Source organism: Trachinotus anak, unplaced genomic scaffold (assembly GCF_046630095.1).
Source record: "Trachinotus anak isolate AG129_WGS33_773 ecotype Australia unplaced genomic scaffold, CSIRO_AGI_Tana_v1 ptg000011l, whole genome shotgun sequence".
NCBI lineage: Eukaryota > Metazoa > Chordata > Actinopteri > Carangiformes > Carangidae > Trachinotus > Trachinotus anak.
In genome coordinates, this window is record NW_027273862.1 from 14,929,623 (window position 1) to 14,942,646 (window position 13,024).

Here is a 13,024-nt window from a genome sequence, read left to right on the forward strand (position 1 = left end):
TAGCATTTAGCCCCTCAAAGTTGAGCTGTAGTTTGTGGTGTTGTAATGAATTGTGTTATATTGCAACATGGTGTTTCTAATATTTGTGCTTCACAGTATATGAATGAGGTGAACACAATATTTTCAACCATTTGTTTATTATTTTTTTTAATCAAACAACTATTTTAAAAAACGACCACTATGTACATTTCAAGAGGAAAATCTTTAACACACGAGTCCATGATCAAACATTAAGCACAGGGATGTCAAAGAGGTCACAGAGGCCTTCACTCTCATCTAGATTACAGGTGTATTCATTTTCAGATGGTGGCGGCGACAGATGGAGAAGTGGCGAAAAAACTGATGAGCAAAGGTATACACGTGGTTACTACAAATATACGACAAACACCAATAAGATATGAAGTCAGAAAATACAGTGAACTTACCTTCAGAGGTCATAAGCTTTGTGAATAGATCTGAACTCATTATTTCTAAATAGAGGGAATATATATAATCATATACCAGTATACAGTCATATTAACTGACTTTCAAAATGTTATGAAAATAAATCATTTTAAGACACATCAAAAACAAAGGCGCAGTACCTTTGGATGGGTCCAGTAGGTCCTTCAGTTCCTTTGATAAATCTCGCACTGGAAACACGATTTTTAAAAAATTAATGTAAAAGCCCTCAATTCAGAAAAACATGCATGAGATGTTAAGGAGTTATTGTATGAGCATGCACATTTGTATAAAAGACTCAGCAGAACCAGTGAACACTGTGATATATAATCGATAAAGTGATTTCATCAGCTTGTGAAAGAAGAACTTGATATTTGTGTTATCTCCTCCTCGGTTCAGATAAGGAGCTCTAGTGATGCTTAAAAATCTGTTTGACTTGTATATAAATATTATATGTTCTGTCCACTGCTGTTGTATAAGCAAGCATCTTATTTTTTTAACCTTCTTGCATTTTCATCATAGTCATATGTTTATGTTTATTTATCTTTGCCCAGTTTTGTTGTCTTTGTTTTTGCAGTATGGCCATCTGTATCTCCCTGCACATTATTATTGGCACTGTGTACCATATGTAAGTACACTGAGAGCAACAGGAGATAAATTCCTTGGATACACAAACATACTTGCCCAGTAAAGCTGATTTGGATTTTTTTTTAAATAATAATAACAGCAGTAGTATTGGTTTAGTATTGACCTGATCAGTGTTATAAATAAATGGTGTTTTTAACTTAATATTAAGTTCAATTTACTGTAGTAAATTTAATGCACAGTCACTTTATGAAGTTATGTTATCTGATTATCTGGTGTTAGGTTTTGCTTTCAGTGGCCTATCAACAAAAACTGCACAAACTAAAATACTCACATTTAGGAGCATGAGATCTTTTGGACTCAGTGTTTATAAATGAAGGCTGCATATCCTCCATGGCTGACCGCCTTGATTTAGTGCAATGTTTGGTCTCATCTGAAGCCTGGTATGGTGCCGTACTGCTTTCTGTCGCATCTGAAGAGGACATGGCTAACTTAGCGCTCCGTAAAATTTCCTCTGGCGGTGGGACTGGCAGTACGACAGGAACAGAGCTTGCAGAGTTTTTGTTAAGAAGTAGGACATCTATGGGTCCGCTGACGCTTTTTAGATGGATCTGGTACTTTGCTGGGCTGTTCTGAACCTGAAAGAAGATGCACACACACACTAAGTTATCCCATCTGAATTTACAGGCTGAAAAAAAGAAGACAGTACAATAGGTTCTAGTGATGCAAACTTACGGCTTTGGGAATGGGAACATCTAACTGTGTGCCAGATGGCGCTCGTACCGCCAAGAGTGTGTGGCCTGAAGAGACATGAGACACTGAAAAGTCAAAAGACAATAATTTAATTTGGTCTTTATATATTTTAAGACTAAGGAAACGCTAGCTGTTCTTTTTGTTTCAATTCTAAGACAAACTACTGTATGTCAGCTGATGTGATGATCCAAGCACCATCATCATTTTATACACCACTGTTTGTCCAGCTGTGTGATAGTTATGACCACAGCAGAGCTGAGGCAAGACGAAATGTGCAGAGGAAATTTTTGCTTTCATTTTCCTCAAAAACTAAGGCTAGGAGATAACCCAAAGGTTTACTCTGTGGCATAAAAATGTATTCACAATAAAAAGCGGATAGCACTGTCTTTGGCTCACTGCCCCTCTCCAAATATATGCTCACACAAATATGTACAGAAGGGTAATTGTTAAACAACAAGACAGTGATTATACATTACCACTGAAGCAGTTGCAGATATCTTCATGATTCACATAGGTCAGAGTTGATCTGAGTTAAAGTTCAACTTGAAATATTGTTCTGGAAGAGCTAATTGACAGGCACTATAGCGATAAAAGTTGTTCACTATAATTATAAATTCATTTTCTTTTGCAAAAGAAATTGCAGCTATAAGCAATACCACACAGCTTGTGTGCCATAAAGGAAGAACTCACATTAAATCTGAGTAAATTTGCTCACGGTGCTGTCCAAAATCTCATTTTCACTTACCATTTTACTGCTAAAGAAGGAAAAGTGAAACAGATATTGTTTTTGTAAATAGAAATACATTAGAATAGAATAGTTGGCAAATGGTGAAAATCAGTGTGTTCAAGTTCAAGTTTAAACAGGCATAAAAAAGGATATTTGCTGCAGTCTTCTCTCGTGTTCCTGATGCTCTGTTCGACCCAGAGTCTCTGCTGGTCCAACATGAATTCCTTCTGCTCCAAGTCCTCCAGCTCAGACTTCAACTGTGTAAGTCTGTTGGTAAACTCGCATGCGTTTTCTCCTGGCATTGCACCACTTATTTAGAAAAAGCATATGTATTATATTGTAAAACATATTTTCCACAACAGTCTTGAAACATACATACAAATGCATGCACACAAGGCAGGGTTTAAAAACATACATCCACTTAACAATTCTCTTGGATATTTTCATAATCAGACCAATTCCCTCCAGCACATTCGTGATGTCATAGATTCGCCTTTTCTGTCCAACAGCCAGGATCCTGACAGCCTGAAAGAACACAAAAACACTTTATCAACCAAGGCCTACTTCGCCTCATCCAATGAGAATTTTTGTTTCCAAAATGTTCTCACAGTGAAGGATCAGGGTGTAAGTGAGTAAGAAACATAGAGGTAACAAAAACAGCCATGCATTTCATGGAAAGTTTGAAAAAAACAAGACAATAAAAAAAACTTTATTTCCCAGAGCATACTGTAAGCGCTGACAAGCATGAGAAATAGGATACTGAATTTTAAACGTATGTCTATATAGAGGGATCTGTATGTATGAACAATTGGCTGTATATATATTGTATGTTTGTTTATTACTATTTTTGGGGCTGACACTAGCAGTTGTCACCATCAATTAATCTGTATTTCCTCTATTAATCTATTTGTCACAATATCACAAACTTCAACTTATCAACTTATCTGACACTGTACACATATTATAAAAAGAAAACTAACCCTAACCCTAACCCGAATATGATAGAACATCTCCAGTTATGAGATCAGTGTTTGTTTTGTTGTGTGCTGGACTGGTCCCAGCTCACTTACCTCTTTGAGGTCCAGCATTCCTCCTTCAGCTTCTTGTAGTAACTTGACAAATCTGGATGCCAGCACATGAAGGCTCCTCAGACTCCTCTGGTATTTGGGGTTCTGGTCTGGCATGGCAGTCTCTCCGTCTGGACTGTGAGGGATACCATCAGGATCCATGCTGCTGAACAGGAAAAGAAAACAAATAAACCCGGGAGCGCCCCCTGCTCTCCGTTTGAATCAGCTGCCACCGGGCCCGCCTCACACAACCGGAAAGACTTTCTTTCGAAATAAAAATCTTGTCAGAGTTTCCTGTATGAGCACTCTTATAGTTTTCTCTCAACTCATATTGTGTGAATACAACGTTTAGAAAAACAATACTGTCAAGCACTTTTCGTCTAAACTGTCAGGAATCGTTACAACTCAGTGGGGTAGGTTTATTATGAAAGACTTGTACCGGAAACACTAACATTGTGTGTAGCTTTTCACTTGTAAATAGCTTTTGTTAATACCAGGTGCTGAACTTATATTAAAACTTCTTGTTGTTCGAAACAGCGCTGATACGAGCACACAATTAGGCCGTCTGCATGACATCAACGACGAGCTTTAAAATTACAACAATAAATTGCTTTTACCTCAACAGTTGTCGCGAATAGTGGTAGAGTTGCTGCTGAGGACACTGAGCTAATGCTACCAAATGCTAACAATCCTGACGACGGCAACCGACAGTGTTTTAACTTGCGATAGGAGTTTTGGCGGACAGCTAAATATATCTACAATGCAATGCCAAACTAAAGCTAATGTTTTCTGCACTGCATCAACTACATTCATCCTCCAGTCCCCACTGTTATGGAGCTCGTGCGTATTACTTCCGGTAGCCGTATATATCTTCCTTCACAATAAAAGTCCAAACATTCGACTCCTCAGAATTAAATTCTCTCAGTAAAGTAATATATTTTATGGCATCCGGGAAGATGTATTATTTATGTGTACTCCGTGTACATTAAAATTTAAATCCTAGGCCAATAACATATAGAAGACAATTGTATTATTTTCTGAGCATACCCCCACCTCCACCTAATATTAAAATCTTAAAAGTATAATTGACACAAGGGCCTGTCTATAAGACAATGCCACAAAAGTAGTTAATAACGCCACACCCACCATAGTTAATATGGTTGTTCAAATTTCCAAACAAATTTGAAATGATTAAAACTACCAAAGACGTGCAGTGAACCTGGGCTGTTTTGGGCCCATTGGTTGGGGGTCTGGACCCCTGAGGAAGCTGGCTGCCATGCGCAGTGGTAATCAAGGACACTGTCTGTCCCCAGCAAAGTTACAAATTATGTAAAAATGCTAAGACGGTCCACTGTAGACATAAGATTTAAGAATGATATGCCAATGATATCACAGCAAATTTCATTCTTTTTGTGCTGACTTGTTTTGTTGCTTCTTTTAATTTGTGTTCCAGTGTTTTGTTTTTTGTTTGTTTGTTTTTAATGTGTTTTTACTGTATTTCCCGTTGAATGTGAAAATTGCCTTTGTGTCAACTGTGCTATATGAATGGCCCTGATTTCGTCTTAAAAGCAAACATGTCTCATCAAGTATATTTTTTGATTTAGCACAAATTTTTCACAAAATGTCCTGTCGATAGGCCTACAGAGAAGACATTTTGACATGTTTTAGTTTCAGGGACCTGGTATTGTTCCTGTTGGCTCACTGTGTACATGGGCCTTCTAATTTATAGAACCTGTGTTAGTGTGTTTCCTTCTGTAACAAGTCAAAATGTGTGCTGTGAAATCAAAAGTTTGAGTACTAAGTAGTTAGTTCCCCACACCCCCCACCACCTTGCTAGAAGAAAAATGATTTTAGGATTTTCACTCACGCTTCCTACAGATCATTTTCAGTTTCTGAGTTATTTTTACACTGTCTTGCACACATAGCCTCTGCAAGATCCACCAACAGATTTTCAATGATGTTGATTCCAGGGGACTGTGGGGGCCTTCCCAAAAGTTTCAGCTTGTGTTTCTTGATGTATTTCATGGTGGATTTTGAGGTCTGCTTTGGATCATGGTCCTGTTGTAGGAGCCAGCCTCTCAGTTTAACTTTCTTGACTGACTGCAGGATATTTGTATCCAGAATCTGGTGATATTTAGTGGAATCAATTTTTCACTCTATCTGTGAAATGTTTTCTGAGTCACTGGCTGCCACATGACCTCAAAGCAGAATATTTCCACCCACAATAGTCGGCACAGTGTTCTTTCCGTTAAGTGCTGCTCCTTTTTCACTCCATACACATTTGGTGATTGTGGGCAAAAAGCTCTTTTTTAACTTCATCTGTCCACAGCAACTAGTTTCCAAATTGACTCTGTCGTATGCAGATGTTGCCTTGCCAACTCAACACGTTGACTTTTGTGATGAGTTTGCGGGTGAGGATTCCTTTCAATGATTCTTCCACGTAGACCCTGTTTGTGCATCAATGCTGCACAGTGGAACGGTGCACCAACGCTCAGGGCCCTCACTTCAGGTCCTTTGTTTTGCAAAATCCTCATATGACTGCAATGGGTGACAATCTTACAATTTTCTTTGTCTTGACTTTCACAGTTCCTCTTAAGAGCCATTTCTGACATTTCCTACCGTGAAAATTTAAAAATGGAAGAGCTGTGATATGATACCCTTTCATGGCCTCCCCTGCCTTGTAGGCAGCAGTTTTCTTCATTTTCAGATCCTCACTCAGTTACTTAGAGTAGCTCAGTGTTGTTGAGTGTTACTGCAAAGTTTAAAGTCAGAGAGTTTATCAGATCTGGAAATGTCACCAGCCGGCAATTTCAAATACCAATTCGTGATCTGCCTTTCAAAGCCTAACCTGAGACTTTACAACTAGAAAGCTGCCAAAAGTTTTGCATGTCACAATTACAGCTAAATATTTTTCTATATTTTTTTTTAGGTTTGTGAAATAAAAACATAACAGTGCATTAATATTTGAAAGAGGGTCATTTCTCAAAGGCTCTGCAGTGTATGTACTTCTTTTCACTTCAAACATCTTAAAGTATGTTATTAGCCCCAAACCTTTGCATACAGCTATATATCTTAAATGCCTCAGTAGCCTGTATGTTAACTTTAATATCTTTGTCATGTTTATTGCTTTGCCTTGTGTTAAAGTTGCCTTGATAGTTTTAGCTCTGGCAGAGTCTGAGTACGCTCCTCTACTGTAAATGTGTCGAATTAAAACCAGTTTTGTGGGTTTGGGGTAAACCATGCACCTCCTACACTACAGACCTGCCTCTGAACTGTTGTCGTACAGGACTTCCGTGTGGAGTCAGGCGCTGGTCATGTGACCCGCAGAGGCGATCACATGACTGGTCGGTCTCGTTAACGCGAAGCCGCAGTTGAGGATTTTGGAGGACGTCACAGCCAGCTAACAAGCCTCGTCTCTTTTTCTCAACCCGACGGGAAGTGCTGTGTTTCCGTTGTGAGAAGTGAGTGAGGTTTGGTAATGTTCGCCGGAGGTTTGCTGGTGTGTTTGCTGGCTGTGCTGCAGCTCGGCTCCCGGGCTCAGTACGCTCCGGATGAGGTGACACAGCTGCCGGGCATGATGTTCAAACCCAACTACCGACAGTGGTCGGGGTACCTCCAGGCACGGCCGGGAAAGTTTCTCCATTACTGGTAAGAAACTGTTAAAAAAAAAAAAAAAAAAAAAAAAAAGCCTTCTTCAGTAAAAGAAGTGAACTGAAGTATTCTCAGCAAAATTCAGCTGATTTGCTTGATTAATAGATTATATGTTTGGCCTACAAAATGTCTCAAACTCCAAACTGAAGTCCAATACTAGAAAAAGCAGAAAATCCACACAATGGGGAACAAGCCATTTGTTTTGGCAAGTAAATACAACAAACTGCAACAGGCATTGAAATGTCCTCAAATGTTGACAGGCAGTTACTTTTTAAATCATGAGCTTAAACAAAATAAACAGTCGTTGTTGCATGCACAAAAGTCAGCATGCAATGAACCCAAACTTTTGCATACAACTGCGTCATGCAGTATGGAGGATCTAACTCTAGTCCTGATCTCCTGCAGGTTTGTGACCTCTCAGAGAGACCCAGTCAAAGACCCTCTGGTCCTCTGGCTGAACGGAGGGCCGGGCTGCAGCTCGCTGGATGGATTCCTGTCAGAGAATGGACCATTTCATGTGAGCTTGCTCTCTTTATGCATAACTATACTCGTGCACTTTAATTAAAGTGACTCTGAATAGGCACTGGTGACTTTGTTTTTCAGGTGAATGATGACGGGGCTACGCTGTATGAGAACACATTCAGCTGGAACAAGATTGCCAACTTGCTGTATCTGGAATCTCCTGCAGGAGTGGGATTTTCCTATTCTGATGACCAGAAATATGCAACCGATGATGACCAGGTCAGATTAGTCTATTAAATAAGTAATAATAGATTTTACAAAGCAAAGAAAAGCTTAGAAACAGCCAGAGACCATACTGGATAAGAAACCATTTCATATGTTCTTCTCTTAGGTAGCTGATGATAATTATAAAGCTCTACAGAGTTTCTTTGCCAAGTTCCCAAATTTCACTCAAAATGATTTCTACATCTTTGGAGAAAGTTATGGTGGCATTTATGCACCAACTCTCAGCCTGCGCGTGGCTACAGGAACTGCCAAAATCAACTTCAAGGTGAGTTGCTTCTTGCAAACTTCTGTCATCTTCAGCCTCAGATGTTTTGCTCAGCAGCACTGTCAGCTGACTCACGATCAGTATTTTAGAGGCACTTAGCCAAGCATACTTTCTGATGGGAATTTCGACACCCTAACATTTATTTTTGATTCACTTGTTTCTAGGGCTTTGCAGTGGGAAATGGTCTCAGCAGTTTTGCTCTCAATGACCAAACTTTGATCTACTTTGGTTACTACCATGGCCTCTTTGGAGAGGAGTAAGTGGCACATTGTCGCTGAAGCTTGTTTGCTTTTACTATGAGGGAAAATGCACAAAAAGCAAAGTCATCTAATGCTTGAAGACCTTATACTGTACATGTTGTGTCTGGGGAACTCACCCCTGGACACAACATGTACAGTATAAGGTCAAGTTGAATACATTTTTACTGGCCATCTGACCATGTCAGTGGAACCAAGGGACAAACATGAGTTTTCAGAGGGCAGGAAAGAAAGGTAATTGTAAGTTTTTGACTGTGAATTATTTCTGTATGTAAAATGAAAGACTGTATTCTGTACATCTTTTTATGTGGAGTCTCAAGCCTCCACATAAAAAGATGTACAGTTCTACAGAATACAGCTTGTGCATTCATTGGTCAATTCATTGTAACAGCAGGGTATTGAATGTTTAAGGTCCTTAGCAGTTTCTGAATTTTACACTACACATTACTTCTGAGCAGGTTTTGAGAGCATTATGGGGTGTGCTGTTGGACACTTTTATCCCATGTATTTTTATATTTTTTAAAAACAGAATTTTATAGTACACAGCACCGTTTACATTTAGTTTGTGGTATAGAAATCTAAACAAATATAAAGCCAAATTAAAAAACATTTAAATTTACTTTTTTAGTTGTTATTCTACTAGAACCAATTTGACATACGGAGTATCTCATTTTAATGTTTTAGACCAATGTGACAATTACTGACATCAAGCCAAGGTAGGAGTCACACACAGTTGATGCAGAGATTGTCATTTTAAAGCCTTGTTTTCTGTGCAGTTTGTGGCGTGATCTGAACATAAATTGCTGCGATAAGGGGACCTGTAATTTTTACAACTCCAGTTCAAAGATCTGCCAGACGCTGGTACGTGTGCACTGTTTCTACAGTATTTACAGCTGGGAATTTCTGGTGCTACTCTATCAAATTTTCCTTTGTCTTTGTCTCCCTTCAGGTGACTATCGCTTTTGGTATTGCGTATAATATCGGACTTAATGAGTATGCCCTCTACCTGGATTGTGAGGGTCAGGGAAGATCTCACAGAGGCTATGAGAGGACCATGAGTCATCTGTTTAGGAACTACAGGAAAGATCCACATGCCCACAAAGTGAGCGTTCCCCTCTTGGCCTTGCACCTGTGCTTCAAATTCTTACTGTCTTGTAGCATTAATGATTAAAATCTTTTAATGAAGTTTTCAGATACAGTGTCTCTGGGTGAAGTCCCTCCCTGCATCAACAGCACAGCTCAGATGAACTGGCTGAACAGAGGGGATGTGAGGAAAGCTTTGCACATTCCAGATATACTGCCGCCGTGGGACATCTGCAGGTGTGTGTCAGTAAAATAATGACTGTGATTCGATGATTATGATGTCACTGTCACTCATTATGCTATATCCCTCAAGTCCCTCTTGTTGGTATTTGCCTGTATTGGTCAATGTGTTACTAACAAAATAACAGGGAGCTGTGGGTACAAATTGAATGTGGCTCTTGACTGGCTTGTTAAGAGCACTGCAACACAGTTTCGTAGACACTATGTAGTATACATTCAATCCAACAAACATTCAAAAAACTTAACTTGTTCCACAGGGAACATTTAAAAAATATAATAGGTTATAATCTGCAAATATAAAAAAAAAACACAAACAATTCATGGATACACATCTTAAAATACAAAATATGTTAGTGGAAAGCTTAAAAAAGGAAGAGAGACACAAGAGTTCAGAGCAGCACACATGCTGCACACATGCAGTATGTCACAATACAACTACATTGATCAATCTATACACACAACAAACCATCTCACCTAAAAAATTCTTATTTTCTTATTAAAGATGAAATGTACTGGGGTAGTCGAGTGGTTAGCGTGCGTACCATGTGAGCGCAATATGCTCTTAGCAGGCAGTCCCCGGTTCGACTCCCTGCTGGCTCGACTCTTTCCTGCATGTCATTCCCCTCTCTCTACCCCTTTCCTGTCAGTCTCCACTGCACTATAATAAAACAATAATAAAAAAATAAAAAAAGATGAAATAAACAAGTCTTCAACAGTTGATGCTTTCAAGGCAAAAAAGATCAAGCCCGTCAATTTTAACCATATGTGGATTCCACTGATCTTCCCCTGATGACTACTGATTTTAATACATTGACGTGGTACTTTTAGCCTGTTACAGTCTTGATTGGTGGGATTGACAGTCATCCGTCATCTGACAGTCAACTCTTCATTGCAGTGATTATGTTGGAGAGCATTACACCATGCTGTATGAAACCGTGAAGGAGGTGTATCTGAAGCTGCTTTCACAGGGCCTGCGGGCGCTCGTCTACAATGGAGACACTGACATGGCCTGCAACTTCCTGGGAGACCAGTGGTTTGTGGAGGACCTCGGCCTGAAGGTAGAAACTATAATTTAAGGAAAGATCCTACATATGTACACCCCCCCACCCCTCCCCTTTCCCAAAACTACAACCAGATGCATTTCTTAATGCTACTGATAAATGTTTCAGGCAACCACTAAGTATCAGAGCTGGATTCATGAAGACCAGATTGCTGGTTTCTACCAACAGTTTGGAAACATAACCTTCCTGACGGTCAAGGTAACCACCAGTGTGTTGTTTAGTGTCTGCCATAGAAGCATGGCTGTCCTGTTTTAGGTTCCTGATGTGAAATACCGCTCTCCTGTGTTTCAGGGTGCCGGTCACATGGTTCCTCAGTGGGCTCCAGGTCCAGCTTTCCACATGTTCCAGTCGTTCATAACAAATGGCTTCTACTGAGTCACGATGGAGACTGCTGTGTATAGACTGTCGAGGAAAAGTATGTGAACACTCTGGAATGACCTGATTTTCTGCATTAATTGGTCACAAAATGTGATCTGATCTTCATCTAAGACACAAATGTAGAGAAACGGTGCCCCCAAGCTAATATCACACAAATTATTAAATCTTTTAAGTCTTTATTGAAAACACTTAAACATTCACAGTGCTGATGGAAAAAGTAAGTGAACCCCTGGATTCAATAATTTGTTGGACCTCCTTTCACAGTAATAACCTCAAACAAGAGCTTCCAATATCTGCTGATCCAGACCACTCTTCCAACAGTACACCTAACCTCTACTGAGCTTCAGCCACCCTGACGTTATCCTGTTAGATACCTTGATAAACTTGGGAGGTCATTTGGGAACTTGGGAGCAGCCTCAAATCATGATGCTCCCTCCACTGCACTTGACCTCAGGGATGATAACTTTGTGTTGGTATGTTGTTCGTTTGCCACCATGCATAGTGCTGCATCTTCTTCCCAAGAAATTCAGCCATAGTTTAATCGCTCCATGATTTGCATATGGTAGACTCATAAACAGAGATATTAACCAGTGCCAGTGATTTCTCTACTCTAATGTTCTTTGTTACCTCACTGAGCATTTGTCTTAGCTTGGCGCCCACTTCTATTGAGAGTAGTCACAGAGCTAAATCATCTCCGTTTATAGACACATTAACATATTGTTCTTGACTCCAGTTAGCTTTTGTTGATGTCATTAGTTCACATATTTCTTCCTGCTACACTGTATACATATTGAAAACGTCATTCGTTGATTTGTGTCATTAGTTAAGATAGATTCTCTTTGATTTGGATGAAGATCTGACCATATTTGAGGAAAATTTAAATATAAATGCAGATAACTCCAAAGGGTTCAGTTACTTTTCTTGCCAGGTGTATATACACCTGTACTCATCACTTGTTAGATGGTACATTTTTCTCAGGGAAGATGAATTTAGAGGGAAAAGCACTGTTAGGGCACTTATTCTTATCATTGTTATTGTTCTTGACGTACTTGCAGTGCAGTGTGTTGAGTTTTTGGACATTGACATTGTGTTAAAATTATCTCCATCACATTGGTTTTGAGATGTAGCAATTCAAGTGCCAACTTTGAGATTTGAGGATGTTAACATCTTCACAGGGTGAACATTGTACAAATTAAAGCCTTTTATACGCTGTCCCTCCATTTTAGAGGATCAAAACTAACAAGACAAATGAACAAACTTGAATAAAATAATCATGTTTAAATCTCTTTTTTGCCTTTGGTCTGGTCTTTAACAAAGGTGAAACACATTTGCTATTTGGATTGAGATAAACTGACCCTAAAACTATTTGTTCACTTGTTTCAGATCATTGTCCTAACAACAGGCAAATAGGTATGTGTAAAAGGGCCTCACTTCCTGCACTGCTCACACAATATAGATGTAAAAAACCTTGCTTATAAAAACCAGCGCTTTACATCGTTTCACTTCAAGTCCAGTGTTGTAAGTACATACAGCCAAAACAAAGTCCTTGTCCAGATACACAAGACTCTACTGTACTTTAAAATGAAGCTGTTCTGTGTAGCACTGGTGTAAAGCAGAATCTTTGGTTTTGTCATATCAATATTTTCAGCAAATGTAAATTGTTCTGAATTTAATGAGAATGCTGAAACTGTCTTGTTAAAAACTGCAACTTCACTCATCTGTCTTTTAATTAAAGGCTTTGTTGAACTTCCACTGACACATTGATGATG

General features: G+C 39.2%; 2 protein-coding genes across 3 annotated transcripts; one reads left to right on the forward strand and one right to left on the reverse strand.

Annotated features, from left to right (window-relative positions):
• Positions 1-120: 120 nt before the first annotated feature.
• LOC139627514 (transcription factor E2F5-like) lies at positions 121-4,454 on the reverse strand. Of its 2 annotated transcripts, none has more exons than XM_071488317.1 (10): positions 4,191-4,454; positions 3,577-3,736; positions 2,922-3,031; positions 2,660-2,815; positions 2,256-2,299; positions 1,762-1,826; positions 1,361-1,664; positions 585-632; positions 426-470; positions 121-339 (listed from the first exon to the last, which is right to left on the reverse strand). In XM_071488317.1, exons 2-10 carry the CDS (start codon positions 3,733-3,735, stop codon positions 224-226), a joined length of 1,047 nt encoding a protein of 348 aa, XP_071344418.1. In that variant the 5' UTR covers position 3,736; positions 4,191-4,454; the 3' UTR covers positions 121-223. The 2 variants fall into 2 exon arrangements, with proteins under 2 accessions (XP_071344418.1, XP_071344420.1); XM_071488319.1 differs by having other exon boundaries at positions 3,577-3,739.
• Positions 4,455-6,887: 2,433 nt separating this feature from the next.
• Positions 6,888-13,007, forward strand: LOC139627510 (lysosomal protective protein). The gene is made up of 12 exons (XM_071488311.1): positions 6,888-7,221; positions 7,630-7,741; positions 7,828-7,965; positions 8,078-8,236; positions 8,401-8,492; positions 9,270-9,354; positions 9,443-9,595; positions 9,680-9,813; positions 10,712-10,874; positions 10,986-11,075; positions 11,169-11,292; positions 11,520-13,007. Exons 1-11 carry the CDS (start codon positions 7,052-7,054, stop codon positions 11,250-11,252), a joined length of 1,380 nt encoding a protein of 459 aa, XP_071344412.1. The 5' UTR covers positions 6,888-7,051; the 3' UTR covers positions 11,253-11,292; positions 11,520-13,007.
• Positions 13,008-13,024: the final 17 nt, after the last annotated feature.